This window comes from Lepisosteus oculatus, chromosome 5, assembly GCF_040954835.1.
Source record: "Lepisosteus oculatus isolate fLepOcu1 chromosome 5, fLepOcu1.hap2, whole genome shotgun sequence".
NCBI lineage: Eukaryota > Metazoa > Chordata > Actinopteri > Semionotiformes > Lepisosteidae > Lepisosteus > Lepisosteus oculatus.
In genome coordinates this window covers 43,599,419-43,627,198 of record NC_090700.1, presented here as the reverse complement: position 1 = coordinate 43,627,198, position 27,780 = coordinate 43,599,419, and the positions used below count along the sequence as shown (strand labels likewise).

The 27,780-nt window shown below is 43.4% G+C and overlaps 2 protein-coding genes and 2 long non-coding RNA genes across 6 annotated transcripts; 2 read left to right on the top strand and 2 right to left on the bottom strand.

Moving 5' to 3' along the window:
• The first annotated feature begins 169 nt into the window (after positions 1–169).
• sqor (sulfide quinone oxidoreductase) lies at positions 170–17,190 on the top strand. 2 transcript variants are annotated; one of them, XM_069190483.1, is made up of 11 exons: positions 170–262; positions 818–940; positions 3,116–3,353; positions 4,116–4,286; positions 5,407–5,460; positions 8,090–8,284; positions 9,556–9,765; positions 12,257–12,440; positions 13,857–13,924; positions 14,301–14,479; positions 15,055–17,190. In XM_069190483.1, exons 3-11 carry the CDS (start codon positions 3,150–3,152, stop codon positions 15,110–15,112), a joined length of 1,323 nt encoding a protein of 440 aa, XP_069046584.1. In that variant the 5' UTR covers positions 170–262; positions 818–940; positions 3,116–3,149; the 3' UTR covers positions 15,113–17,190. The 2 variants fall into 2 exon arrangements, with proteins under 2 accessions (XP_069046584.1, XP_015198366.2); XM_015342880.2 differs by lacking the exon at positions 170–262 and having other exon boundaries at positions 666–940.
• A 2,079-nt stretch (positions 17,191–19,269) lies between these two features.
• Positions 19,270–22,596, bottom strand: mibp2 (muscle-specific beta 1 integrin binding protein 2). Of its 2 annotated transcripts, XM_006628689.3 has the most exons (8): positions 22,327–22,596; positions 21,567–21,657; positions 21,072–21,120; positions 20,686–20,872; positions 20,507–20,578; positions 20,201–20,307; positions 20,007–20,101; positions 19,270–19,553 (listed from the first exon to the last, which is right to left on the bottom strand). In XM_006628689.3, the coding sequence occupies exons 1-7, from the start codon at positions 22,350–22,352 to the stop codon at positions 20,016–20,018; spliced, it is 618 nt and encodes a 205-aa protein (XP_006628752.1). In that variant the 5' UTR covers positions 22,353–22,596; the 3' UTR covers positions 19,270–19,553; positions 20,007–20,015. The 2 variants fall into 2 exon arrangements, with proteins under 2 accessions (XP_006628752.1, XP_069046583.1); XM_069190482.1 differs by lacking the exons at positions 21,072–21,120; positions 22,327–22,596.
• Positions 22,597–22,722: 126 nt separating this feature from the next.
• On the top strand, positions 22,723–23,554 carry LOC107076871 (uncharacterized). The gene is made up of 2 exons (XR_001478000.2): positions 22,723–22,897; positions 23,098–23,554. It is a non-coding gene; the product is annotated as an uncharacterized lncRNA (long non-coding RNA).
• A 1,342-nt stretch (positions 23,555–24,896) lies between these two features.
• On the bottom strand, positions 24,897–27,401 carry LOC138239225 (uncharacterized). Its single transcript, XR_011189696.1, has 3 exons — positions 27,269–27,401; positions 25,764–25,903; positions 24,897–25,334 (listed from the first exon to the last, which is right to left on the bottom strand). It is a non-coding gene; the product is annotated as an uncharacterized lncRNA (long non-coding RNA).
• Between the last annotated feature and the right edge of the window lie 379 nt (positions 27,402–27,780).

The following is a 27,780-nucleotide window of genomic DNA, read 5'->3' as shown; positions in this document are numbered from 1 at the left end:
GACAGCTCCCGGACTGAGCATGTGTACTTCCGAGTTTCGTGCTGACCCGTGCCCAGGCTCTGAAGCCTTCTATTTAAATGTCAGTGATTCTTTTTTTTCCTTTCATGTAAGAAACAAGAAGTGACTATAAATAGCACACTCACTCATAACGAAGGGATGCCATCCCATTCTCTGGTGTTTGCTCTGTACTTCTCGTGGTTTCACTACTGAGGGAAAAGTTACAAAACTCCGAATTACACAACTGGACGCTCAGACATTGCGGGTTAGTGTCGAGACGGGAAAACGCCGTCGTGTAATCTGCAAAGGCACAAGCAGAGGTTAATATTGAAAATGAAGAAGAAACGATGTTTCGGTTGTCGCGCTTGTTCCACACACCTAAAGAAGGATTCATGAGCCGAAACGTTGTTTTCGTTTTTTTACTTGTCATCGTGGAACTTTTACTTATTACAGATACATTGCTCAGTGTCTACCAGTGATATAGTATTCGACATACACTATAAAACAATGAAACACGCGAGATATTTTATTACTATGGCAATAAAGTACGCCATACAAATTCACAAAAGCTCTGCAGGGCTCTCAGCTCAAGTCAGCAGTTCAGCATTTACTGTAGCCTTTGGGGGAGGGCGAAACAACGAGGACCTAACCAACTGTTGAAAAGGGGTGTTTTATGTAGGGTTTTTTTCCGTGAAAATAATTCACCCCTTGAGTGTTTTTGAAGTGAAAATGTCTTAGAGGAATAACACCAAAAAGCATAAATATCTATTACTGTAAATATTTTGTCTCTACAATAAAGTCGGTTTAAATGTTCCCTCAGTTTTCCCTGCAGTGGGAGTGGAGCACCGCTTTGAACAAATTGTTCAGAAGTTGAGAGGTGAGGTCTGTCTGTTGAGCGAGCACAGCGGTTCATCCATTCAGACAGGACGGGCGACGTTTGATGGTGAGTTTTTAGTAGGCTAATGGCATTATTAGTCTAATCATTTGTTTAAATGCGCTGCAGTGCAGATCTGACGGCTTCTAGCGCAGCGGCTACTCTGTGCGCCCCGCAACCTGTGTCAAAATCACCTTAAGGAATGTATGTATCCGTGGCTACCGCTGAAACAGCTCGGTGCACCCCACTCTTTATAACTGATTTTAAGACAACTACGCGAAAAATGTGGCAGGGTAAAACTTCTGTTTCCAGGTCTATCCTAGTCTACATTTCTGGATGTCGACGGGATTTTTAACAGAAGGCCTGTGGGAGTGTGAATGACAGGAGTGGCTTGTCTCTCGTTTTTGGGCTTGGTTTACGTAAAGACGAGCGTGTTTCTGCGATTACTGTTTTGCGCGGTAAGCGATTTGTACTTCTATTACAATTAGCTTTAGAGATTAAAGCAAATTTTCGGCAATAATGCTGGCTGTAAATTGTTATTTCGAGAGAAAAGTGAAATTTCTGGAGATTAGGCCTGCAGAATCACTTCCATTTGAGACAAGTCCGATTGTCACGAATGCAAACGAACTTGGTCCCCTGAGGTCGCGGGTTCGGCGTTGAGTGGTAGCAGCGGGCATACCATCTGCGCGTGGCACCCAGTGTGGTGTTGTTCACCAATGGTGTTCTTTTAATATTGTTTCTTTGTTATTTTAATATTTTCTTTAATGTCGCAGGAGTAGTCACCCCTACCCACACGGTTTTCCCGTGACCTTTTTCGTGTTGTTTACACCTCCACTCGGAATAAAATGAAGTACTAACTTGTTTGGGCTACTTACAAAACGCTTGGTATCCGAAGTTGGTTCCTAATTTGTCGGTGATTACTTGCGATTAAGATAGTGGATTCTACTAATTATGTGCTTCTATCCCAGAGAACGTCTGACCTTTTATGGGGTATTTAAATTCTTCTAGTACCGTCGCATCAGACCTGCGTAACGCAGATATAGGCAATAGTTACTTTTGTGTCGCTGATCTAAAACTTTGAAAAGTCATCTTGCTTTACATCAGTCTCGTTAAAACAAAACAAAAGCACATAACAGTCACCAAGGTCACATGAGAAGTAAGTGAAGTTCTATAAAACAAATATTTCTGCACCTTTAAATAGAACATTATTTGATAGCAACAGTAGATTGGAAAACATTATCCAAATATATTTATATTATGCCAGTATCTGAAGCACGTTTTATAAGTTAAAGGTTCAAATGATCTGCAGAGTAAGGATGAGTCTGCAGTGAACTTTACCCTAAAAACTCGAGCAGTTAATGCAGACAAGGAAATGCTGGAACTGCAGGTGTGTTAAGATGGGAGCTGGGATTGGTACAGCCTGAAATAAACCTGGCTGCCAGAGAGTGATGTCATCCATAATACTTGAAAGATCTGGGATTCACATTTCTTATATCTCTTTTGAGTTCTAGATTAGCCTGGCTTGTCTGCAGGGGTGCAGCCCTGACCCTGACTTAACATCTAATTTCTGTTATAATATTATTATTATTATTATTTTTATTATTATTAATTCCTTACATTTATAAAGCTCTTTTCTGGACACTCCACTCAAAGCGCTTTACAGGTAAATGGGACTCCCCTCCACCACCACCAATGTGCAGCCCCACCTTGATGATGCGACGGCAGCCATAGTGCGCCAGAACGCTCACTACACATCAGCTATTAGTGGGGAGGAGAGCAGAGTAATGAAGCCAATTCAAAGATGGGGAAAATAAGGAGGCCATGGTTGGTAAAGCCCAATGGAAAAACATGGCCTGGACACCAGGGTTAGCACCCCTACTCTTTTCGAGAAACTCCCTGGGATTTTTAATAGCCACATAGAGACAGAACCTCCGTTTTGCGTCTCATCTGAAGGACGGTGCTTTTTTACAGTATAGTGTCCCCGTCACTATACTGGGGCATTAGAACCCGAACAGACTGCAGGGTGAGCGCCCCCTACTGGCCCCACTAACACCTCTTCCAGCAGCAATCTTAGGTTTTCCCCAGAAGGTCTCCCATCCAGGTACTGGCCAGGCTCACACCTGCTGAGCTCCAGTGGGCTGCCAGTTGTTAGTTGCAGGGTGATGTAGCTTCTAGACTTGCCTCCTGCCTTGAGTGGCAGGGACTCCGCCCTGATCCTGACTCGACGTCTCGATTCTGTTCTAGATCAGCCTCCTGGCTTGAGTGCAGGGGTTCAGCCATGGCCAGTTCAGTTCTGCGTGTGCCGCCCGGCCTGCGGAGGCACAGTGTGAGTGTGCGCCAGCTGCACGGGCCCAGCAGCTCCCCCGCCAGCGAGCACTACAAAGTGCTGGTGGTGGGAGGAGGGAGTGGAGGAATCACCATGAGCGCTCGCATGAAGAGGAAGGTCGGGGCACAGAATGTGGCCGTCATTGAGCCTAGTGAGGTAGGAGCATTGCTGCTTTGTCACTGGGACAGTGTGATACTGCTAGGGGGGCTATCTCAGGGGAACTAATTCAGTGATCATCACAGCGGCGGTGTAGGAGACTAATAACGACAGCAGGGGCAGCTAATGAGCTTCATTACAGTCACATGAGACAGGGAGTCTAGCTGTTAAGAATACTGGATCTCTCGCTAATCTGAAGATCTTCTCTATTTTTGGCCCCTCTCAAAACACGAGAAAAACATCTGCACGCTGTCCACAGTGAAGCCATAATGAGCCAAAATCGAGGTTCGTGGGAAGGCTTGAGCACCTCTGTGGGCCGCTCACTACAGGGACAAGGACAGGGGCGCCCAGTTAGCTCTGTTCACGTGGTAGGACTCCTGGTGTAGGTTTGTGTGTTAACTCTCACACTTTCACAGGAGATGAAATGTTTTGCAGTTATATATATATACACAGCGTTTCCATGCATGACTTGGCAAAAAGTCAGGTAGTACTTTTACAGATAGAACACAACATCTATCTGATGTTGTCCATCAGGGTCATAAGCTTCAATGTGTGTCCCTTTATCTTGGGGAATTTTCGGCCCTGCTCTTTGCATCCTCTAGGATTGAAGACGGAGCTGATGTTTAGCCTCTGATGGGAGATAAATGACTCCCTGAAGCTGGTATCAGGGCTGGTGGTGGATTATTGTTTGAAGGTCTTTTTGCCAGATGTGTGATTGTTTCCAGCTCTCTGTTTGTTCATGAACACCTCCTGTGCTTGTAGAATCATTACTACCAGCCGCTCTGGACTCTGGCTGGCGCTGGAGCGAAAAGCATCGGGTCCTCGCGGCGGTCCACTGCCAGCGTGGTGCCCTCGGGGGTGAAGTGGATCAAGTCCCGAGTGCAGGAGTTCAGCCCCGACCAGAACCGCATCCGCACTGACGACGGCAAAGAGGTACCCCCTCCTTCCGAGACGGAAGCGTTTTCTTTTCCGCTCCTCGCAGTCCGGAGTGCAGAATGTGGACCAAAGTGGTCCAGTTGCTCCACCCCAGCACTTGGTCCCCTGAGGTTGCGGGTTCGAGTCTGGGTCACGTCACTAGCCGACTGGGACTGAGATTCCCCCAAGCAGTCGTCTGAGCGCTGTGTCCGGGGGAGAGTGGGGTCACTCAGCAGGGACTCTCTCAGCTCCTAGCGACACAGCGCCCCCTTGTGACCTCCGAGACTCTTGCAGGCTGGCGGTCTGCCTGCTGTGGAGTCCAGCCACACGTCCTTATTCTCCCATGACTTGTAATCATGAGCCAAAACATGAAAAACAAACACTGGCTATTGCAGAAATAGGGAGGGTATAATGAAAGAAAAGATTGTTTTATTTTTAAACAGGTCAGAATGATGAAGGTACAAGAGCAGTAGAAGGTTGACTTACCCTTGCCTGAATTTAGTGGTTTTAACGCAGTACCACACTGCAACAGTGTTTGATGTCTTGCCTAAATCAGGATTGTAACTCTTAATGACAGGTGATAGTAAACATTTAAACTGGTGCACTTTTTGCTATTTGCACTCTCCTTACCATGTAGTTAAGTAGAACCTACAAGGAACCAAATGACAGTCTTGGCTGCATGTTTGCATTGAACTAATCAGGCACAGCTTAATTAAAGGGGGCAGTGTGAATGAACCTGCGAGAAACATGACCAGGCATGTTCAGTAAGCGGGAACATGGAGGCTAAGGCTTTTGCAGCAGCAGTGCTGTTGATGTTGTTCTGTTATTATTGCCCAGCTCAGGTGTTGTTCACAATATTTACAGTGCAGTAGCTCAGTCTGAAGGCAGCTCCAGGGCTGGCTGGACTGTGACCTTTCATTTCTGTTTTTCACCTTTCAGCTTATTTTGTGTCTGTTTGCACCTGGAAGGGAGTCTTTCCACAGGCAACTGGAACAATGGAGCAGCACGATTTAGACAGACTGGTCCGTAGTGGGACGGCACGCTCCATTGTGGATGAATGTTTGTGGATGAGGGGTGTTTGTGATTTTTATTCCTTCTGTCACGAGTGGTTTAAATGTTTGCGTTTTCTCTCTTCCAGATATCGTATCAGTATATGATTGTGGCTCTTGGACTCCAGCTGCATTATGAAAAGGTACTGTCTATGTTGCTCTTGTTAGCAGCGGTACATCAAACCAGGAAGAATTAGTTAGAAAACACAATGTTTTATAATGTGTATTAATGGCAGCTAAGCATGAGTGCAGTGTGTACTTCAGGGTGGTGGGTTCAGGTATGAATGGGATTTAATTGATTACCTCTGTGTTGTTTGTTGACAGTGCTTGTTTGTCCAGTTAGTTGCATTTCAACTGACACCCCCCCAAAATAGGGAGTTCTCAAAGAGCAGGTATTCGCATTGGCTTTCTGCTAATTACTAATCCCGGGAAACTTTTTTTTTTACCTTTTAAGAGCTGAAAGAAAATGAAAAACACCTAAAATAGAAACTGATTTGCCTGTCATTAAGCTAAAACCAGATGATACAGTGATCAGAGTCAGAACTGAAAACCTCAGCCTTTGGGGTCTCTCATCTGAGTGCTGAGCAGGCCCAAACATAAGCTCCTGAAGCTCAGGAGCTGTGAGTACTGGCCAGTACCTGGATGGGAGACCTCCTGGAAAGCTAAGGTTGCTGCTGGAAGAGGTTTTAGTGGGGCCAGTAGGGGGCGCTCACCCAGCAGTCTATGTGGGTCCTAATACCCCAGTATAGTGATGGGGACGATATACTGTAGATAGTCGTCGTCCTTCAGATGAAATGTAAAACTGACTGAGGTTCTGACTCTCTGTGGTCATCAAAAATCCCAGGGCGTTTCTCGAAAAAAGTACAGGGATTACCCTGGCATCCTGGCCAGATTTCCCATTGGCCCTTACCAATCATGGCCTCCTAATAATCCCCGTCTATGAATTGGCTTCATCACTCTGCTCTCCTCCCCACTGATAGCTGATGTGTGGTGAGCGTTCTGGTGCACTATAGCTGCCGTCGCATCATCCAGGTGGATGCTGCACATTGGTGGTGGTGGAGGGGATCCCCATTACCTGTAAAGCACTTTGAGTGGAGTGTCCAGAAAAGGGCTATATAAGTCTAAGCAATTATTATTATTACTGGTATCTGTTTGTCTAGGCCTTCTCTGTTACCAGATCTGAGCGTTTTGTGAGATATTCTAAGACTTTCAGGTGGAGGAACGGGCGCCACATCCGTTCTCGAATTCTCGATGCCGTCGGCCACAGTGCGTACAGGCTGATCTGGCCACAAGTGGGAGCCCAACACCTTATTAAGTGACTTTACACAGGTTTCTGTGTTTTTTTTTATCCACTACCTGCTGTGCTCTTATAGTTGAATCTGATAGAATATAGAAAATAGGCGAATGTTGGACATGCGATAAGGAGGAATTCGGCAACCTTTACCCAGTAGTTTGAGATGTGCATTGGAAAGACATGATGTTTAATACAAGGCTTGGCTGGCCTAAATGATTCTTTTTTTGGTCTGTTGCTTTTTCAAACCAGCTCCCCTTCATTATAAAGGTCTCTTATTGTAATTCAGGTACAGATTAAAGGACCTCTGACATCTATTGTGTAAAGGAAAAGATAAGATTAAGGTTCCATATGCCTCATCTCATGTCCTTTGTGATTTTCCACTGTTTAATGTTACTGTCTGATGCAATACGGAATTGTTACTTGGCATGTGTGTTTGGTGAAGATGTGACTTTTGAACCAGATCGTAATTATATTGCTGCAGGGGTTGTATTTCTGCAGATATATAAAAGAGCACATCTGCTAAGCAGGAAATTAAAGCTGTGTAAATACAATTTATTCGCAAGTGCTCTGAACTTGGCCAGTATAAGATGGGTCCTCTGCAGTCTGCTCAAAGTGTAGTGTTGACAAATGAACGCTAGGTGGCAGCACAGTTCTAGTCTCAGACAAATTCTGACAACTTTCTGAATACACTGAAAGACGCATCTTTCGTTGTTAGTATTTGTTTCTCTAACACGCACTTGAGCATTTTCTAGAAAAACATTTTCATGCCACAGTATAATATATAAAGTCGACTGATGCAGAAGCGATAACATCCTCCTTGTGTCGGTTGGCAAAGGAATAGCTCACTTCTCAACCCGATGCCGCGTAGTGCAGATGTACACTGTACTGACGTTTTTTGAAAAGTGCTTATGAATAAAAAGGTGATGGTATTACAAATATTATTATAGACATCCTGGTATCAGTGGAATGACCTTTGTGTCAATTTACAGTAGATTGCTGTTGTGAGTTCTTGGTATGCTTTTAACAGCTTATCCGGATCAGGCTTAACCACTCAACCCATCGTTTCAGGTTAATGTACGTCTGCTATGAGTAAACAAGCAATGACTCTTTATTTGAGGATTTGTTTCTTTAAAAGGGAAGCTTTTTTTTAAGGTAGTAGGTATCACATTACAGTATGCAAGAAACTCCATTGATGCTAAATATATTCCTAGCTCATTTATTCAGTCCATGGAGGAACAGCTTTTGGTTTGAATTTGCCTTGATAGTTGTTGCACAGTCCTTCATGAGCTCCGGCAGTGATAAGTAATCCTGCGCACAGCCCAGTTCTGTGGAAGTTCAGCCTCCCCCTCAGTGAGTATCTGGCGCTACTGATGAGTCTGATTTGCTTCGCTGGCTTGACCGCCTAAAGGGCTCGGGCTGGCACGGGGTTCCTGATCGATGACCACCCTGTGGTTTTCGCTTTGCTCTGGTCAGAGCAGATCAAGGGCTTGCCCGAGGGGTTTGAGCACTCCAGGATTGGCTCCAACTACTCCGTGGACAAAGTGGAGAAGACCTGGAGGGCCCTGCAGGACTTCAGGGAGGGCAACGCCATCTTCACCTTCCCCAACAGCCCGGTCAAGTGTGCCGGGGCCCCGCAGAAGATCATGTACCTCTCCGACGCCTATTTCCGCAAGGTGAGCGAGGGTTCGAGAAGACGGGACTGAGCTTGACTGTTCTCAAAGTCCTGACTTGTGTTCTTGTCCAACTGATGGGACATCAGATCACAGCCCTTGACTGCTCTCTGCTGCAGTCTCTACGCCTGCTAGTAGCCCCAGCGTATTTCTTACAACAAACCTGGAATGTAATAGGCGCATATGTACTGTAGTTCATTCCACTCTTTTAGGCTAATGGTTGAGAACCTACAGGTCATAATGTGGATAGGTTTTTTTTTCTGCCTTTGTTTTAATTTCTATGTAATGTACTTCAGTTTTCTTTGCATGCGCGAATTGGAAGAAATCTGTTTTCTTCAGTGGTATTTTGTATGAGAGTTCTTCTGCTGGTTACCTGTAATATGTAACTGTTGCTAAGTATAGGCTCTGTAAGGGTCCTGGGAACACCCCTGTGTTTTTGGACTGTGTCTTTAATGTACATAAGTGGTGTGGCAGTAGCTCTGTGGCTAAGGATGTGCACCTGTGGCTGGAAGGTTGCCGGTTCAAATCCCGCAGTTGGCAGAGGAATCCTCTGGGCCCCTGAGCAAGGCCCTTAACGCCATCTGCTCCAGGGGTGCCGTATAAATGGCTGACCCTGCGCTCTGACCCCTAGCTTCTCCCCCTGTCTGTGCAAGGTGAGCAAGGTGGGGTATGCGAAAAGACAAATTCCTAATGCAAATTGTAAATGGCCAATAAAGTGATCTTATCTTATCTTAAATGGAGCAAAATGAAAACCAGGTCGCTGCTGTAGGTGGTGTTGTTGAACAGTAGGTGGCACTTTGCTCTCTGCAATAGGATTTCAAAACCGCTGCCCCAGTACGGTGGCCAGGGACAACAGTAATATGGGAGTTAAACTTAAAGATCCCATGCTGCATAAGAGAATGGGTGTAAACTCTGGTGTCCTGGTTAAATTCCTCTATGTGCACGTGCAGTCAGAACTCTCTTTTTGAAATGCACTATATAATGGAATTAATTATAAGTTTTACTAGATGTTTACCAGCATGTTGTCCATGTTAACAAATAAAACAATCCCAGTGCGCAATGTCCAATATATTGTGTATATAATACCTAAATATGATACTGTACTTAACGAGACCTTGCGTTACAGTAGCCTTTTACTGTAAATAGTCTGTCAGAGACTGCAGACAGCACCTGAAGCCACAGGTGGGTTTAGACTTACTGACTGTGCAGCTGCTTTGCAGCTGTTTCTGGCCCGTGTGACCTGCCCAACATTTCTGTTTTTAACTTTACTACAGACAGGAAAACGACCCAAAGCCAACATCATTTACAATACTTCCCTGCCTGTGCTGTTTGGGGTAAAGAAATACGCTGATGCCTTGTGGGATATTGTGAAGACTCGGGATCTGAATGTGAACCTCAGACATAACCTCATTGAGGTCAGGGCGGACAAAAAGGAAGCGGTGTTTGAAAAACTAGACAACCCCGGAGAAACTGTGGTTTTAGAGGTCAGTGAAACCATGTTATCCCTTTGGCTTCGTGTAAACCTGTCTCTTCATTTAGATTCTGGCTGTAAATGGAAAACATAACCATTCATTAAAGACGCTAACCATTTCCACAGTTATTTAGCAACAAGCTGAGGAGGATGGAGCTGTCTTCCTGTCTAAGTAAATAATGAATCATCATGGCGAAGGAGAAACTGCACTGAGGCTCGGACTGGAACAGAAGAAGGTCTTTGGCCAAAATAATGTTTTAGCACATCAAAACAGGATATGATTTCTGTCCCCAGGTTACTATTTTAGTCCCTTCTTAGCTGTTTTCCCCTCTTACCTTAGTTACATGAACATGACTTGATAAGTTACTGTATATGCCGTTACACCACCATGAAACTAGAAAAGTAATGAAACAAAAGACAGGGTGTTGTTTTGTGCAATGTGGCTGTTTGACAAAAGGGACGAGAGATCTGCTGTTCGTAAACTGGAAGTTACAGTAATTTGCAATCTGAATGCCTAATCACTTATTAGATAAAGTTATGATACAGTGGCATAAGCTTGCAGAAGAAATTTGGTACCTTGTACTGCAGTTCTTCCTTTTCCGATGTAGCAGAATATGTAGAGTATTATGCTGGCCTTTCATGACTTCCAACAGTTCAAATATGCAAATCTAAGTTGTATCATAACATAGATACATACATGTATGTATGTGTAACACAACATTAAGTGTAATTTAATGTTTAAATGGACAAGTGATACATTATTTTTTAACTTGGTACATTCTTTTAACAAGCAAAAACAGTAAAAGAACACACACAGAGCATATGATATACTAGATTTGGATTTTCAGAAGGAACAAAAGATCCTCCTAAAAAGTAATTCTCAAATTATAGGTGGTGGGTATCTTGGGAAATGTTCGTGTTTGGATTTAGAACTGGTTAATGGATTGAAACCAGGGTACATTTAAGGGGTTAAAGCACCTGTTGGGGTGGTATAATTAGTGGATTTGCACTGGGCAGGATGTAGCAGGATGACCGATCTCCCTAATTCATGTCAGAAAAGATCCTGGCATATTCAGACAATCGCATTTACAGATGATACCAAAATAAGAGGATAAAAGAGAAGTTGTAGATGGCATTCAAGACAAGGCCAGCACCTTGCAGACAAATGAAAAAAACATACATGCAGGTATCGGAAACATGCACCATTGCCACAGAATAGAAAACTCTCAGTCCTGTAAAATGGAACATACAGATGTGTAGTTCAAATAATAAATTAAGGGGAGTTAAAATTGTACAAAGTAAGACCTTATTTAATATTATTATATGATTATTCCCTTTATTAATTTAATTTGGTCTCCATATTACAACATAAGCTCATTACGCAGAAAGACCCTTTCTCATCTTGAACAGAGACGACTGCAAGGATTTGATACAAGTATTTTAAATACTTATATCAAACAAGCACTGACAGAGTCATCCTGGTGGACTTGATCAAAATAAACACACAGACACGCACTAGAGGACACAAGTGGAAGATCGTTTGAAACTGAGAAGAGGAAACGCTTCTTCACACAGAGGGTTGTGAGGTCAGCAATAAGCTGATGCCCCGGCTTTTGGGGAAAAAATGGTTGGGTGAGATTCTTTGATCAATGAGCTGCTTACTACCAAAAAGTTTAGATGGGCCAAATAGCCTCCTCTCCTTTGTAGCCATTCTGCATTCACCTGAGGTTACCATGCCTTAAGGATGTGGCTTATGCCCATGGAATTTACATTTTCCAATAAAAGACAGATGAAAATAATAAAACCAGGATCTGCAGGCAACTCCCAAGGTATTCTAATATAGTAAAGAAGCTAAGCCCAGCCGAGAGCAATACCAGAGCTCCGCTGTTGTGCCAGGAAACTGTGGTTTCAAGAAGAAGAAAGATCTCAAACCCCGGTTAGCCCTGCCCTTGTTTTCTTAATATGTTACTGCATAACAAGAGAAAAAAACGTGCAGCTTGTTGTCTTTGCAAGAGAGTCTGCGCGGTCATTTTGTTTTCAGAAACAGATGTTTGCCTGCATGTCAACATCCATCCCAGTAGCCCGCGAGCTGGCGGTTTTCAGTTCGGGCAGCTGTTCTCTTCAGTGCCCTCCATGTGTGCCGAGCGCTACAAAACATCCGGCCTGAAATCTGAGGTCCTCTGTGAGAGAAGGGTGTGTTTACATGGGACACCGCGTAACTTTATTGAGGGCTACAGCAGCAGGAGTTAAGACTACAGGAAGTAAAGGGAAAATTACCTTTTCGTAACTTTACGTAAGGCTGATAGTTTGCTGGGTGGTGGCAGCAAAGTTCAGATCAAGTCTATGGAATCAAAAAAGTCAAGATTCCAGGAGATCTGTCACATACGCTGTTGAATTCAGAGAAATCTCTTCTCTCCTTGTCTGTAACCTCCTGTGTTTTACTTTTTCATGCAGATAGTTTAACCCTTTTCCAAAAATGATGATGAACTTTTTGTTTTTTCCAGTATGAAATGCTCCATGTTACACCTCCAATGGGGCCCCCTGAAGTTCTGAAGGGCAGCCCCCTGGCAGACGAAGGAGGGTGGCTTGATGTCGACAAGGACATGCTGCAGCACAAGAAATATCCCAACGTGTTTGGGATTGGAGACTGTACTAATCTCCCGACATCAAAGACGGCAGCTGCAGTAGGTAAGCTTGGAAACGTCTTGCCGAATTCAGCGAAAGACCAGGCCGGGCTCTCGGCCAGCCTCCTGAGCCCAGAGATGGATGTTGACATCTGGATGGACCTAACTTTCTGGATGCAGAACCAGATAACGTCTAGTCGTAAAACACTCTCATGCATCCACGAGTGTGTGATAGGAGTAAGAAAACAAAAGATTGCTTTTCAATATTGATGACAGGGTAGGTTTTGAAAAGGCTGACTTAAAAGAGACTGAGGATCACAGGTAATATTTCAGGTGGAGTGGTCAGTTTCATAGCTGAGATGCTCCAGATGACCCTGTGGTAGGTCCCTGAGCATGAAGTGCAGCACGGTTTCACTGTTAGGGTCTGAGGAAAGGAGTGCTGACAGCTCCCGTGTTCGCCTGCAGTGTAAATCGTTTGTAGTGAGAGGCAGACATTCCTCCCACGTTCCCCCTCGGTCATTCCAAAACAGTGAGTCCTGTGTTCCAGTCTGAGTCACAGACTCTCTGTGTGGCTTCCCAGTGCCCCACTCTTCCAGAACAGAACTTTTCCTAGCTTCTAAATTCAAAAGGAATGACCAATGGAAAAGATTATTCCCTCGTTGGTGTAAAGGCAAAAACAAAAAGCAACAAAGTTCACGTTTCAGTTTAATTTTGATTCTGTTTTCCAGGGAGCTCTTCGTGTCGCAGTAATAAAATAGAAGGGTATAAAAAAATATTTTTTTTAATCAAAGCAGAAGTTGGAATGGTTGAGAAGGAAGTTGCGATCAAGTGCACCGACCTGCATAAGCAGACTGCATGGCTAAAAAGGGCTACAGGAATTTGCTCACACACGAGGATAGAATTGCAATAAGCTCAACCCAGCAGACATTAGAGCTCTCTCCAGATTCATAGTGTGCCCTGTCTGAGTCAGGAGTAATACTGTATCGTGAACTGGCAAACAACCCAGTAGACTGATGCAGTAACAGAAATGTAAAATAATCAGGAGCCTGGTGAAGCACTTTAATATCCACGATATGATGTTTACAAATACATTTAATGTACTGAAATCTGCTTGGTCATGACTGTAGGATTTTTATAGCCTTATTTATTATGTGGTTTATTAATAGTTAAAGTCTAGGGTGCTGGTAGCCGCAGGAAATGTGCTGTGTAATTTCAAAGGATGACTCTTGTCACAGTGGGTCAGATTGTGGCCGGCCGTCTGTCTGACTATGAGGGGGATATCTGGCTTGAGTTGGGTATGCCTTTTGTAACTTTAAATTTAATTCAAAACACGTCCCACGTAAGGAGCGTTAAGTAAGAACATGAGACCACAGTGTTGCCTTGTCTATCCCTGTTCAGGAAATAGGGTAAGACAAGTAAAACCAAGAAAACGAAGCGTAAAAAAAGGCCGGGAATGGAAAGAATTGTGTTTCTCTTCCAGCTGCCCAGTCTGCTGTTCTAGACAGAACGATCTCAAAGGTGATGAAGAATGAAAAACCTAACAAAAGGGTAAGGTGGGCAGTGTGTGCTCCTGCTGTCTCCAGGAAAGAGAATTAAAAATGAATTTGATTTTGTCCACACAGTTCAGTTATTTCCTGTCTTTAATTCTCTGTGGCTTTTACACCCTTTTTGTGTTAATGTCAAAATTCTGACTTTAAAAAATTTGCAGGTCCTTTAAAAGGTTGGAAAAATAAAATCTACATTCCTGCACTTTTAAGAAATTACACTTCTAGCACTTCTTTCAGTGCTACGGTACGTGCATTTTTCCGGAGCCATGTTGTTTCAGGACTAATCACATTTTGAAGAACAATGTGTCATTTAAATGAATGTATATTGGCAATTTCAAATTTAACCTATTTGTCATTGCTTCTTGTTTGGCATGCAGTATGATGGCTATACATCATGTCCCCTGGTCACAAGCTACAACACCGTGATCCTGGCGGAGTTTGACTACAATGGGCAGCCACTGGAAACATTCCCCATCGACCAAAGCAAAGAGAGGAGAACCATGTACTACATGAAGGCAGATGTGATGCCACATCTGTACTGGCACGGCCTTCTGAAGTGAGTTGACTAAGGATGTAGAAATTAAGGAAAAAAGGCTTTTGGATTTATTTGGCCATACGATCTATAACAAAAGTAAATATATTATTAGAACCACGTGCAATTTACCACATTCAAATAAGGTTAAATCCATCCTCGAGCCCAGAGACTTCACAGGTAGGAGCTAAACCAAGCTTCTGTAGTGTCATGTGTACTAGGAGCTCAAGACGCCCCACTGGATGGGACACTAGTCCATTGTAAGGTGGTGCCAGCAGTGCGGATGCCTATTCGTACAGTTGGCATGACTGAGGTAACTGAGACAGCTTCTCAAGTGTCCACAGCAGAGACTCAAAGCTCCCAGCCTCAGTGTTAAGATCTCTTCATTTCTTTAGTCCTGTACACGACTCTTCACCAGGAAAATATCCAGCTATATAAATGGGTAAAAATGTACATGAGTAAATATCTTCTTGAGTTATTAACCAGTAATTGTATTTCTGGTGTAAATGCGAGGTGTTATCTTCTTATACCACGCCGTGCATTGCCCCAATCAAGACTGCGGGTGCTGCTGTCCTCATTCGTGTGTGTGCTTTTCCCAGGGGACTGTGGGGAGGACCAGGCCCGTACAGGAAGATAATGCACCTGGGTCTGAAATAGACGGGACACACTGCTGACCTGAGCGCTTCGTCTTCCTGTCTCTCTCCTGTGTGTCGCGGTCACCTGACAAAGCCAATGTCCGTGCAGGTGACCAGTCCTGATTTCTTCAGCTTCTTCTCTTCTGTCTGGGTTGGGGATCATTTGAGTTTCTGTAACGCAACGTTTAAACCAGGTAGTAGTGTGAAGCAGTGTTCGGGTGTTTTAGAAGTGGAAGTTTGTGGGTCCATTTCCCAGATGGGTTACTGCTGATCTACCCCTGTGCTTAAATTCACTTAGATTGTTCTGCTGTATGAGTGCGAACAAATGTAAGTCAGTATGGATGAAAGCAAAATATATCACAAACAAAAAAAATAGAATAGCCTAGTTTCTAACCACAAATGGCAAACATAATTTGCCATGCACAAATTGAAAAACAAGGCTAAAGATGACATAATAAATGTGTGAGGCTAGTGACATTGCTAAACTGCAAAGCAACAATGAGCATTCAAGTGATTTGGGGGGACAGAGTACTGCTGGCAGTCAGTATCAGATGTTACTGATGAGAGGAAAAGTACTTTTTTCTGTTTTTATTTTTAAAAAATGTTTAATTGTTTGAAATGTATAATATATATAAATACTGTATAACGTAAAGAACTGACCAGCTTTCCAAGACTCCAAACTCATGGCCGTAATCAGCCATCATTACGCCCACATGCGTTGGCCTGTATGACTCAGGGTCGCACAGGGTCCAAGAACCAGGTACTGCTGTGTTTGTCTGCTGATGTAAACATATGTGTGTTAAGTGTTTATACACTGCATATGAGTTTGTGAATATCTAATAGAAGACTCACCTGTGTCTATGCCTCAGTGATTTCTGTCAGCATAAAGAATGTGCAAGTATGAGAATGAATACTGACGTTCATTTCGATTAAGAGCCACATACCTACCTACCTTACTGAAATAATGCTTTCATGTTGAAATTGTAACACTGGTTGCGTGCTCTGATTTGTTTGGCTTTCTTCTCAAAGGTAATTTTACTGTTTCAAATCTGCACACAAAATAGAAGCATTAATAAACAAAGAAGCCTGTCGAGTTTGTTTGTGGATCCACTTGGAGAACATTGCATAATAATTAGTTCTGGATACATTGAAATTGCTTGACAAAACATTCAGGACTCTAAATGGGTCAAATGAAAATGATGTCAGGCCATTCAGAACTAGTCTGTGTCTTCCATGGGCTCAGTCTTTAAGCACCCTTCATGCATGTTGCTCAGCTCCTTGTGTCAGACGCTTGTTAGGTTTGTTTTAGCAAAGAGCAGTGTTTCTCCTCTCCAGCCAAAATGGTCAAAAGCTTCTTCTGAAACCGGTGAATCATCAGGATGCAATATGTCTGGATTCTACTGGAACATAACTTCACCCTGCTAGAACCATTCGACAGCTGGAGGAGGGACGCTGCTCTAGACTTCCTGCCTGATTGACCTAGTACTGTGCCATAGCTCCAGGTGACCACTTACAGCCCTCCAGCCCTGGTCCCGGAGAGCCTCGGCCCAGCAGGGTCTGTAGGTCACCGTTAAATCACCGACTTCTAAAGTCGCTGCACGTTTCCATTTCACTGACTTAAACTGGTGATTTGTTAACTTAAGTAATTTAAAGATCATTTACGACTCCAAGTGAAAACCTCTTCAGCCTTCAAGGATCCCAGTTCTCTTGACTGACCCTTACAAGTGTTGCCAGTCTTTAAGAACAGGTGATCTCCACGACTAACTGGACTGGGACTCTCCAGGACCAGTGCCGCATTTCAGATGTGTTGTTTTAGTGAAGACAATCTGTTTGGGCAGGACCCTGCCTATATATCCTCAGATTCTTTTGACCCTATAGGTTTTGGAAATGCATTTTTTTAGTGATTGCTCTGATTTTGTGATTATGGACCTTTATTTCTATGCAACATTAATTGGAAGTGCTTTGTGTCATTTTAACAATATGAATGCATTTGACTGGTTAATGGGATGTGTTGTTATATTATGGGATGTGTTGTTATATTATTGTTTTATTTCTGTTTTTTATACATTTATTAAAGACTTGATTACTTTGTGCCTGGAATTGTTACAATAGGTGTTTATGTTTGTGTGTAACGTAGACAAACAATTTTACTAAATTAACTTTATCAACCAAATGAAAAGCGTAGTGTATGTTGGTAAATGGTATACCGTGCTTCTGCTAATACACAGTGTACAGTGGTCATCCTAAACTCATCAATTTCAAAAGTAGCAAACCCCTTTCAACTACTTCAGCAGTTTGTCCAATTGAGCAGTTTTGAGATCAGTGGAATTGGAAATGTTAATATCCTATAACATTCAAGGCCACAAGTTCCTGATTTATGTGTTAAATAATTAAAATGACTAAGACCCCATGTTTCAAATTCTTAAAAATAAATGGGTTAAGGGTTGTGGGTAAGAGCTGCTGTGTTGGTGACCAGGACCGGTCACGTGTGTCGCCTATTTCAAGTGCCCCAGGAGTGTGGGCTGCAATGCTAGCCTGATGGGCAGGTGTTTTCATCTGCATGAGATTGTCACGAGGACACAGTAAAAACTGGTGCTGTCAGTTGATCATTCTTAAAAAAGATGGACGTGAAAAAACGACTGCAAGATACAGGCTGGGATTTGCGTGAACGTCAAGATTTGTTGGAGCTAAAAAGATGCCAATCTGATCTTTCCACACGTAGGCAACATGTAAGATGGTTGCACCAAAGACTTCAAGGCTCTCAAAAGGAGTTAGCTCAGAAAGAAAATCCTCCCAACTCCCAAATAATTATTAAAATACATCTAAAACATCACATCCAATAACTGCAAATCTAATTCAGGGTTATGGTGGCCCAGAGCCTGTTCTGGGAAGCACTGGCGCAAGGCAGGATAGATCCCGGACTGTAGGAGAAAGCAGAGCACCTGGAGGAAACTCACCTGAACACAGAGAACACACAGACTCCACACGGATGGCACTCCAGGTCTGGAATTGAACCTAGGGGCCCCACAGTTGTGAGGCAGTAATGCTAACCACTCCGCCACCATGCTGCCTGTGTCTTAAAACAGAAAAATTTAAACTTTTTTTGTCTTGGCTTGAGAGCTGCTGTTGCTACCTCAAACAGTGTGAGTTCAAATTAAACGTGTTTAGTGGGAAGCTGCACATCACTCTGCCCAGAAAGTGAGATGTTTACCTGTATGCTGGCTTCAGTTTCTTGATTGAGAGGTGACTTTTGCAAAATTTAATCTAAGGATGTCAGCGACCCAAAGCAGTAAACAATTGGCATTTTCCAGCTGGTAAGTCTCTGAGGTTCCCTGTTACTCCTCAATACCCATGTGTGTATTACTGTGCCAGGGCCCCAGCGCTTCCTTAAATTCAATAAATCACCAACATAGGCTTAAGATTTCCAGCACTCTTTATACAGAGCCAAGCTTGCTTTGGTTGGGCTTCTTTCCTAAAGATGATCTATCCAAACATAAGGACCACACCCATCTCTGTTTATTCATGCGACTCCCAGAAAAATACAGCTTAGATCTGGGTATATTCCATGATATTAACATTTTTATAGGATGATTCAGAGTACACCGGATTTCAAAAACAAGTGTACGTATTCACATAGTTAGCACTGCTGCCTCACAGCTGTTGGGTGCCTTGTGTATGGCGTTTGCATGATCATATGGGATGTTATGTGGGAGCCTTCTATTTCCTCCCATGTCACAAGTACACGTAGGCGGACACTTTGCCTAGCCGTGTGTATGTGTGTGCACGTCCTGGTCTGCTGGCCCATTCAGAGAGGAAGTTCACTTTCCACCCTTGAGGTTGCAGGACAGGCCTCGTGTGCTGTGATCCTCACCATGGATTGACAGGTCCCTTGGAATGATGGGAAATAACTCATTGACAGTTCTTCTCCATTCTCATTGCCAGGACTGGAATGGACATGGGGGCGCTTGTTTTGCATGACTTCCTTTCAGTAGAGATCCAGAGTTCGGAGGCAGTGTGTGTTTTTAGTTGCAATGCTTCACACACACCCGTCTAAATATGCCAATTCTCTTTTATGAATAATTCAATACAGGCAAGACCTGACTCAAACTTCCTTTTTTGAAATCTACAGTTTCAAAGCACTATTCTCAGCTATGTAAATGAATGAATATCCAAACAAGCTTTCTGGAGGAGTACTTTTATTGATAAGTACATCTTGTTGACACCAGTCAGAACTGCTGGTTCTATGTCATCCTGCAATGCAGGACACAGCCTTGGGCTATACGGTTAAAAGCCAGCGTGGAAGCTGCTGGATAAATAAAATTAATTTAAAAATCTTAGCTGACCATTATATATAAACACACACTCCTTTAAATAAAATGAGCTGCCAGATCCACACGTATAGATGTAAAAGCCATGCGTCTTCCTGGATACAGTAGGCTTTCAGTCGCAGCAGAGCAGGTGACCTGAAACCAAAAAGATTGATCTTAGAACCATTCCAAAACTAAAGAAGCAACATTACTTTGCACAAATGTAATGTTTTCAGTCATAATTCCTTTCCATTGCTTCACACCCTCACCACCTTTACTGTGAGACCGGAGCCACGCTAAGGCCAATCCCTTCGTGTTCACCGGGGGGGGAATCTGGGCCAGATTCTTTTCAGACCAGTAAGTTACCAGTGAGCAATCCCACTAACTGGGGAGAGATTTGGTTCTTACTCATGTCCTGCTTCTCGTGGCAATTTCCCCCACTCATGAAAATAAATCTGAAAAGTCAAGTCTGAGCCAGCTGTTCCTTTAAGGTATACCACTAGAACAATCAAGGCCTTCGTACATATCTCCACCAGTAAAGGACTCCACTGGAAACCTACACTAATTAGGGGAATCTGCACCGGCAGACGACTTCCACCAATAGCTTACCTTTTGTTGTTACAGCAGTTTTTGGATTTGGTTCTGGATGTCTCCATAGACCAAGTTATAGATCTCCGCCTTTGACCGTAATCCATCAAGGAGCACTGTTGGCGCAGAAGAAAAAGTCTCAGTAGATTTTTTTACCCCCCCCTTTGTACAGTACAAAACACACAAAAAATAAATAAATCAATGAACGATCTTACCTATATCAACTTTGTTTTCCTCCATCATGTTTTTATGTTTCATGTACATGGGCCAGACATGGCCATCAAACAGGCCTGGTGGATCTGGCACTGCGTAGTTCCTTGAACTGTCGGGGGGGAGGGAAGGGAGAAAAAAAAAAAATATATATATATAGTAGTATTACTCTGTATAGCACAACACAAAGTGAAACCAGAGGCTGTCAGTACGTTTGACATTGAAACCCAAAGAGGATGCAGACAAAAACATTTTCATTCAAACGGCACACCCTCCAATCACAATGGGGCCAAAACCCCTGTGTTACCTACCTCCTCCTCCTTTTGCATTCTTCATATGGAATGGAAAGAAAATAGCGTTGGTCAAACACATCGATCAAAGGTCTGGGGGAGAAAAGGAAGGCGTTAGTCCTAGATGTCAACAGCAGAATATGTCCCGCCCAGAAGCTGGAAATAGCCAACAGTCACCGCTTCCAACAGGCAGTACTGACCCGTAGGTGTACAACAGAAAGCCCTCGACGATAAGGATGTGAATTTCGTCGTCCTGGCTTTCCGACTCCGGGACGATTTTAGCATCCAGAGAGTTGTTGACCCCGTGCGATCGCTCGAACTTCACTGGGTTCTCCACCCAGGCGTAGATCGTGCTCATCATCGCCTCCATGTCCAGCGCGCTGATCACTATAATGGTTTTAAAAATGAGAAGATTAAAGCAAGATCGGTTCAAGTCGGGGGGGGCATGTGCTTTTTAAAGATGACATTGAATCAAAGAATGCCAGAGAAGCATGCAAGAGTTTTTTTTTTTTTTTTAAGATAAGCGCACATACGCCACTCTTTAAACCACCCTGGTGCCGAGTCACAAGAGATCTCAGGTGCTTACCATCGTACTGCTTAAATCCATCTTCACCAACTTCAATCTGATCTTGTGGCTGAAACATACATGGATCAGATGTACACTTGTGCACAGTCTACAAGAACACCCGTCCTCAAGGTGTGACTGACTCGACCAGAAAAACCGAAAGCGTGCAGTTCGCACACTCCATTTCAACACGATCTCTGCCCAACACTTTCGTCTAAGAGACTCCTGTGAGGTGAGGGGGAGTGTCATACAGCTTAACCACGCTCAATTCCCTATCGCCTGAAAATGGCTGCGGGTGATATTAATGCAAAACTCTCCTCGTCTGCAATATTTTTTCTGACGGTTCCTTGTTCCGTTTTTAAAGGCGGAACACTAACCCGTGAATTCAAGGGCGAGTCCTGGCTGAAGCACTAAGTTCTGCAAGTGAGACTCGGATACTTGACAGAAAAATGATTGAACGTGTTCTCTTGTTCCTCCTCTCTCTTATCTTTTACACCAGATCCTGTGCAAACTGACCTTGAAAAAGTCATCCTGGTGAACAACACAGCAGTTGGGCAGATTCTTCATCAATCTGTCAGTCAGCGTGGTTTTACCACCGTTCGTCACCCTGAAACAAAGGGACGTAGGGAGACGATTAGGCTACATGCGGAATTCAAGTCATTTTTAACCTAAACCAACTCAACCCATATTTAATATTTGATCCAATATGAAACAAATCGGACAGCAACACAGTGGAATGATGAAGCGTCAATAAGATCTACTGAAGATGTGCAAATTAATGCCATTTTATTCTTTTAAGTACTGTATATGCAGTGAGCTGGCCTAGGCGTCATGTCGGGGTATAAAGCAACGCCCAGAGTCAGTACTGTAGACTGAGCCTAACTGACAGCATACAGCTGCGTTGCATTCTGTACTTTTATGGCCTTTTGTTCTTCCCCCACCAAAGCACGTTTCAGACGAGAAACGGCAAACGGCAGAGTACAACAAAAGAGAAACTGCGATTGTGAAGACTTAAAACGTTATGCTATGTTTATATTTTCAATAAAGATGATTTTAAAAAAAAAAAAAGTCACATCCCCGAAATGCACAGATAAAAACGCGTCAAAGCACGAGAAGTACAACAAACGTCGTGCGGCACAACTGTTATTCCGTCCAGCCTGCGACATGGAAAGTTTTAGGCGGCTGAGTGGAACCACCAGCTTCCGCCCCCGCTCCACGTGTGGACTTCCCGACGGGGCCTCCAGCACCCGGACACTCACGAACAGCACGGACTCACCCGCCAATGCCCACGATGTACTTCATCTCCGCACAGAAATCCTGGAAGTGCTAAAAATCGAAAATAAAAAAAAGACTCCGGAGCGGACTGCTGCTCGCTTTAAAAAAAGAGAGCGCAATGATCGGGATGAAGAAGCTTAAAAAGAGAAGGTTAAAGGAAACGTCAACTACTTGGTTGCTCCATGGCGCGGGTGGCGAGTTGAAGACTGAGGCTGTCGCTCCACCACAATGCTAAACAGAAAGAGACAAGACTGCGGAACACGCGCTTCTCCACTACTGCCCTCTGCGCCCTGATTGGGTATATAAGGTGTAGAGGTGGGCGGAACCTCGTGTCCTACTCCAATCAGAGCCCTCAGAGCCCGAGTTTGTGGCGCACGTCACCCTCCCGCTACCACGCACTCGCCGCCAGCCCGACACCGCAGCGGTGCTGAGCCAACTTCTGGATGTTGTCCTTCGAAAACCTTAAACCTCAGGTTTATTTTGTTTGTCTTAGTTTTCGTGAACACCAGCACCTCGTCCGTCTCACCCCCTCAAAACAAAGTAACCAGTTTGTAGACGTGCCCTTTGTACACGTATGTAATCATTTTGCATGAGAACGTTGGTCATATTGCTCAGAATAGTCGCCAGAAATGCGCCCACATGCTGAATTGTTTTTTTATTTTGTTTATACTGGTTTGGCATACTTGACAGGGCTGGATCTCCGTGGACTCTGTATTATAATTTCTGCCCATTTCGGATTAACGTGTGTTTTTTGTGCTTTCTTAAATTGCAGAAAACGACCATTGTGCAAAACCATTGTGCAAAACAAAAATGAGGAAAACAGAGTTCCAATAAGAGACCCAAGAACGGAAAACACGTCAGCCCTCACCGATAAAGTCAGAAATCCGTTTTGGAACATTGCCGCTGGAGGTGATGTCTAGGTCACGCGTTCATGCCAGGATGAGTGACTGAGCACGAGATGTCCCCTTTGGTGAAGCTGCACAGTCTCAGATAAGTGCAGAGCGACTTCACCGGAACGATATGACAGCCCAGAATTGCAGAGTGCTTTAGCCTGCCGTGAGTTCTCCGGCCTAGTTACAGCCAAGGGGGAAATCACTTTTGCACCATTTGGTGCACGCTTTTGTGTCAGCCAAGCAATTATTTCCTGAATACTGTATCTGTAATACTTATGCCTATTGTTAATGCACCCTAATGTTGTAATAATACAATTAAAATGGAAGGCTTGTGAACTGATGTTACCATTTTTTTTTCACTCCAGGTATAGTATATACTGTATTCTGTATATACAGTACATTGTATATACTGTAATTAACTGAATGCATGCTACACGACCAGTAGTAACCAGATCAGCTCAATTACAATTAGTTTGAGCTAAACAGAACAATCATTTCTCAGACAGAGAGATTATAGGTCACCCTGTGCCACATATCGGATGAGAGAAATGAAAGTCTCCTCACATCTTCCGGCAAGAATTCTTGTTCCAAGAAAAGCGACCGTTAGATTTGCAACAAACTTCAAAACGACCATATTTTCTCAGACGATATAATTAGGACCGTGTGAGGTGGTGAGGTCATTGTGATGATGACGTCGACCTGAGAGCGCGGAGAGGGGGCACGGAATTGGTCTCGTGCCCACGTCTGCAGCACGGCGGCTTCCGAGAGGAGAGACACGGGGGCGACAGACCGACACTGTATTCTTCCGCACCCAGGAGCTGGTGAAGTGAATGGCGTTGTGCAAATTACATTCACTGAAGATGTTGTTAAACTTTTTTTTTCATTTGTGGAAAATATGTACTTATCGAAGAGACAAAAATATTCTTGTCGATCCGTTTTTCTTATTGTTTTGAAAAAAAAAAACGTCCTCAAGAAAGTTAACCCCAAATGACGCAATTTACATATCCCCCACACTCTCAGTTGTGAACGCAGAGATGTCCAGCAAAGGCACTGAACAGCTCTTTGGTGTTGAAACCTCTGCCTTAATCCAAAGGAAGTAGCGTCTCACCTGACAATTGTCTTTTATACCCAGAGACATTAGAAACCCATCAAACATGATGGATTTCTATACACTTTCGTTACGTTTGGAATGCTTCTTAGTATGAATTAATTATCTCAATAGAGAACATATTTTCTGGACTCTGCGGGTGTTGTTGCCTTCAGTAAAAGAAGCAATGTGTGGCTTCTCCAGAGAAAAGCAGGTGATGACTAAGGCTACATTGTGTGGTGTTGTCCTCTAGACTGTAAGTGATGGCTTCTCTGGCAAAATCCATATTTTCAATTCCAATTCAATGTCAAAAGTAGCAACTATAACATATGAAGTCCTTTCTCAGCACGGACCTAGCTCACCTTCAAGAGCTGCTTATCTGACTATACTGTAGTGTACCAGATCATTCTGAGAAGGAAGCTTTGCTCATGCACTGTGCACCATGACAGGTTGGCTGGACACAAGCCTTCCAATTGCTGTTCTTCTTTTAGGAACTCACATGAGAAACTAGAGGAAACTAAAAAGTAAACTGAAAACGGGAATTGTTTTACTTGTACCCTTTATACTTATGACTAAAATGTTTTTCTATGTCATGTTGTTTATTTCTGTAAAAGCCCCATGGGATGCCTTGACATGAGGAGAACTATGTAGGGAGAGATTTATATTACACTACAAATAGAGTCAGTCAGGCTCCTGCTGTCTTGTGAGGAATGGAAATGGAAATCTAGGGATCTGTATTTGCTAGCTTCCAGGAGCTTTTAAAGTGAATTATATCTTGCTATAATTTTGAAATAATTGGAAGGGAAAATCCTGCATTTAAACCTTTCCACTGTAATTTTAAGGGTTTGTGTTGCTCAATCGCTGTGCTTTACTTCTTTGGCAAGACTGGCATGCAGCTGTGCTTCACAGAACTGTTCTCACACGTCTTCTGCCTGATGTCTTTACAAGACAATGATATGCAAGACTGTGACTTCTGTGACTTCAGATCCTGGAGGCTGGGGTGAAGCTACAATCCGTGCACACCTGGGACTGTAGGGAGATGCCAGTGTCACTTGATGAAGTTTATCTCAACGAGTGCAGTGCATTAAGGGAATTTACTGATAGCTAACTCTGAAATACTTTACACTCTAATGAGTTGCTGAAGTCTGTGTCTGCTGTGGTAACAGACAATTCTCACCAAGTGCTCTGTATTTTTATTTATAAAATCCCTAAGGACATAAAGGGCAACTAGGAAGCTGTACATTGAGAATTTAAAAATGGTACTTATTCACTAAATGACTGGCAGGAGTATGGAACAAGCTAACGAACATTTTTTAAGAATCTTTCAGCCAAATGAGTGAGCTTCATGACCTCCTCTTGTTTTTAACCTTTCTTTAGTTCTTAATTCCTGGCAGGGATATAATATTGCAGATATCAGGATAATAATAATAATAATAATTAATAACTGCTTACACTTACAGTATATAGCTCTTTTCTGGACACTCCACTCAAAGCGCTTTACAGGTAAATGGGACTCCCCTCCACCACCACCAACGTGCAGCTCCACCTGGATGATGCGACGGCAGCCATAGTGCACCAGAACGCTCACCACACACCAGCTATTAGTGAGGAGGAGAACAGAGTGACGAAACCAGTTCATAGATGGGGAATATTAGGAGACCATAAGATAAGATGACTATCCCCGTCACCAAAGGAAAAAAGTGTGCATAAAACTCACACCTTCTCTTTTGGTGTAAAAATACTTTTAATCATAATGGATACAGGCCGGTTTTCTTTAGCTATAAATGATACTTATAAAAGAGGACGACGATAGCTGAAATGTATCCATTAATTTTCCACCTGCTTCTTCCGATTCAGGGTCACGGGCTGCCAGAGGCTATTCCGGCAAGCAACGAGATCCCTCGTACCCGTTGCTTGTCAGGATGAGCTCTGGCTCCTCTGCAGCTCTGCACTGGATGGGGCGTTTAGAGAATGGATGGATATCATTTTTTGGGGGGTGACACAAACCGTTTCGCATGGAAAGATATACTGATTTTTTTAAATTTTCCCATCTTATTTAGTTATTGAAGACGCAGTTTATATGCACAAAATATTTTGCCTCCCCCCCATCTCTTGGTTTAGAATTGCGTTTTTTTTTTAGAAGTGTTTACTCGGTGCCAACAGAGATGGGGGGCGGTTATATACAGACATATACAGTACGAATTCAGATCTACATTAGTTTAGTCATTGCAGAAAAACAACAAAAAGGTCTACATAGAAATTCAATACATGTTTAAAGATTTCTAGTTTACTGAAGAATGAACTCATTTCCAGAAAGAGGATAGAGCAACGTCGAGAGTTGTGCTAGTATATACTGGCACCTAGTGGCCTACAGGGAAATTGCAGTCGCTTCGGCTGGATTTTCAGGTGTGGAACTTGCTCGGCGTGACTCGACTCTTCATCAGCTTGCAGCCTGCAGAGGAACTTACTTCTTTGGGCACGTTTTCAGTTTCCTCGTTGTTTTTTCATAAATCCTCCTTCAGGTTTTTTTTTATGTTACCCGAAGGAATCCCCAGAAAAAAATCACAGACTCCAGGCAACCGAACACCGGTGTGCCTCGATAAACATTCAGTACAGAGTTTAAACTCTAACCCCTGGCCTTCGTCTTTATTGTGCAGCAGCTGTTAGAGATCCGAGAGGCACAACAACGCTGACATTAGCTGCTTGCAGCTGCTGTGGCTTATATAGTTGGGAGGGGACTTAGTTTCAATTTACTAACTCGTGGCCACGACTTAATTATCCCTTGCGCTCATGGGAGTTGACTAGTCGCATCGAGTCTCCTTTCCGAGTGGGAGGCTGAACATTCTGCTGTTTTAAAGTAACACCATTGTAATTTAGCCAGTTGTAACTTACTGTTTTTATATATTATAATTAATTATAAGATAATATAATTAATTAAAGGTAATCTCATGCAGAAAACCTACCTAGAAAACGAATATGTCGAGATGGGAAGTTATCTTTTCGGCGTTTCTCATACTTTTTAACGCATCCTTTAGTTTCCTACAAACTTGTTTCCAGAAGATGAGTTAACATCTTTCCTTAGCTAACCTGTCTTAAAACTGCCGCCCCCACCCCTCCACGGCGGATGCGTTCCGTATTTTCACGTCTCGGCCACCGTAGTTATACCCTACCGTTAATAAAAATCACAATGTATAAGAAATTTGAGTAGTTTTGCACACATTAAAAATTCAAAATGAAACACGGAACTTCAAAACTCAGCAGCAACATTTGTGGAGCGAAAGCCTCCAAGACGCAGAGCAAAATACTGGTCTAATCATTACCGTTTAAAACAAGTGTCATTGCCCCCCCGCACACAGTAATTTTTTTAAATGATTGCCGAGTTTGCTTTTGTGCTGTTGAGGGTGCTCGATTTTTCTACCCCAATTTCTGAAGAAGCCCTCCCGGCTTAGGCTTGGGAGGACTCGGTGGGCGTGTT

Excerpts from the sequence above, each read along its gene's own strand:
- sqor (XM_069190483.1), top strand. The coding sequence starts at position 3,150 with ATGGCCAGTTCAGTTCTGCGTGTGCCGCCCGGCCTGCGGAGGCACAGT. Across the intron at positions 12,441-13,856 it reads AAAGACGGCAGCTGCAGTAG|CTGCCCAGTCTGCTGTTCTA; the intron begins GTAAGCTTGGAA and ends TTTCTCTTCCAG. Across the intron at positions 14,480-15,054 it reads TACTGGCACGGCCTTCTGAA|GGGACTGTGGGGAGGACCAG; the intron begins GTGAGTTGACTA and ends TGCTTTTCCCAG.
- mibp2 (XM_006628689.3), bottom strand. The coding sequence starts at position 22,352 with ATGAAGTACATCGTGGGCATTGGCGG. Across the intron at positions 21,658-22,326 it reads TACATCGTGGGCATTGGCGG|GGTGACGAACGGTGGTAAAA; the intron begins GTGAGTCCGTGC and ends CCTTTGTTTCAG. Across the intron at positions 20,308-20,506 it reads GAATGCAAAAGGAGGAGGAG|TTCAAGGAACTACGCAGTGC; the intron begins GTAGGTAACACA and ends CCCCCCCGACAG.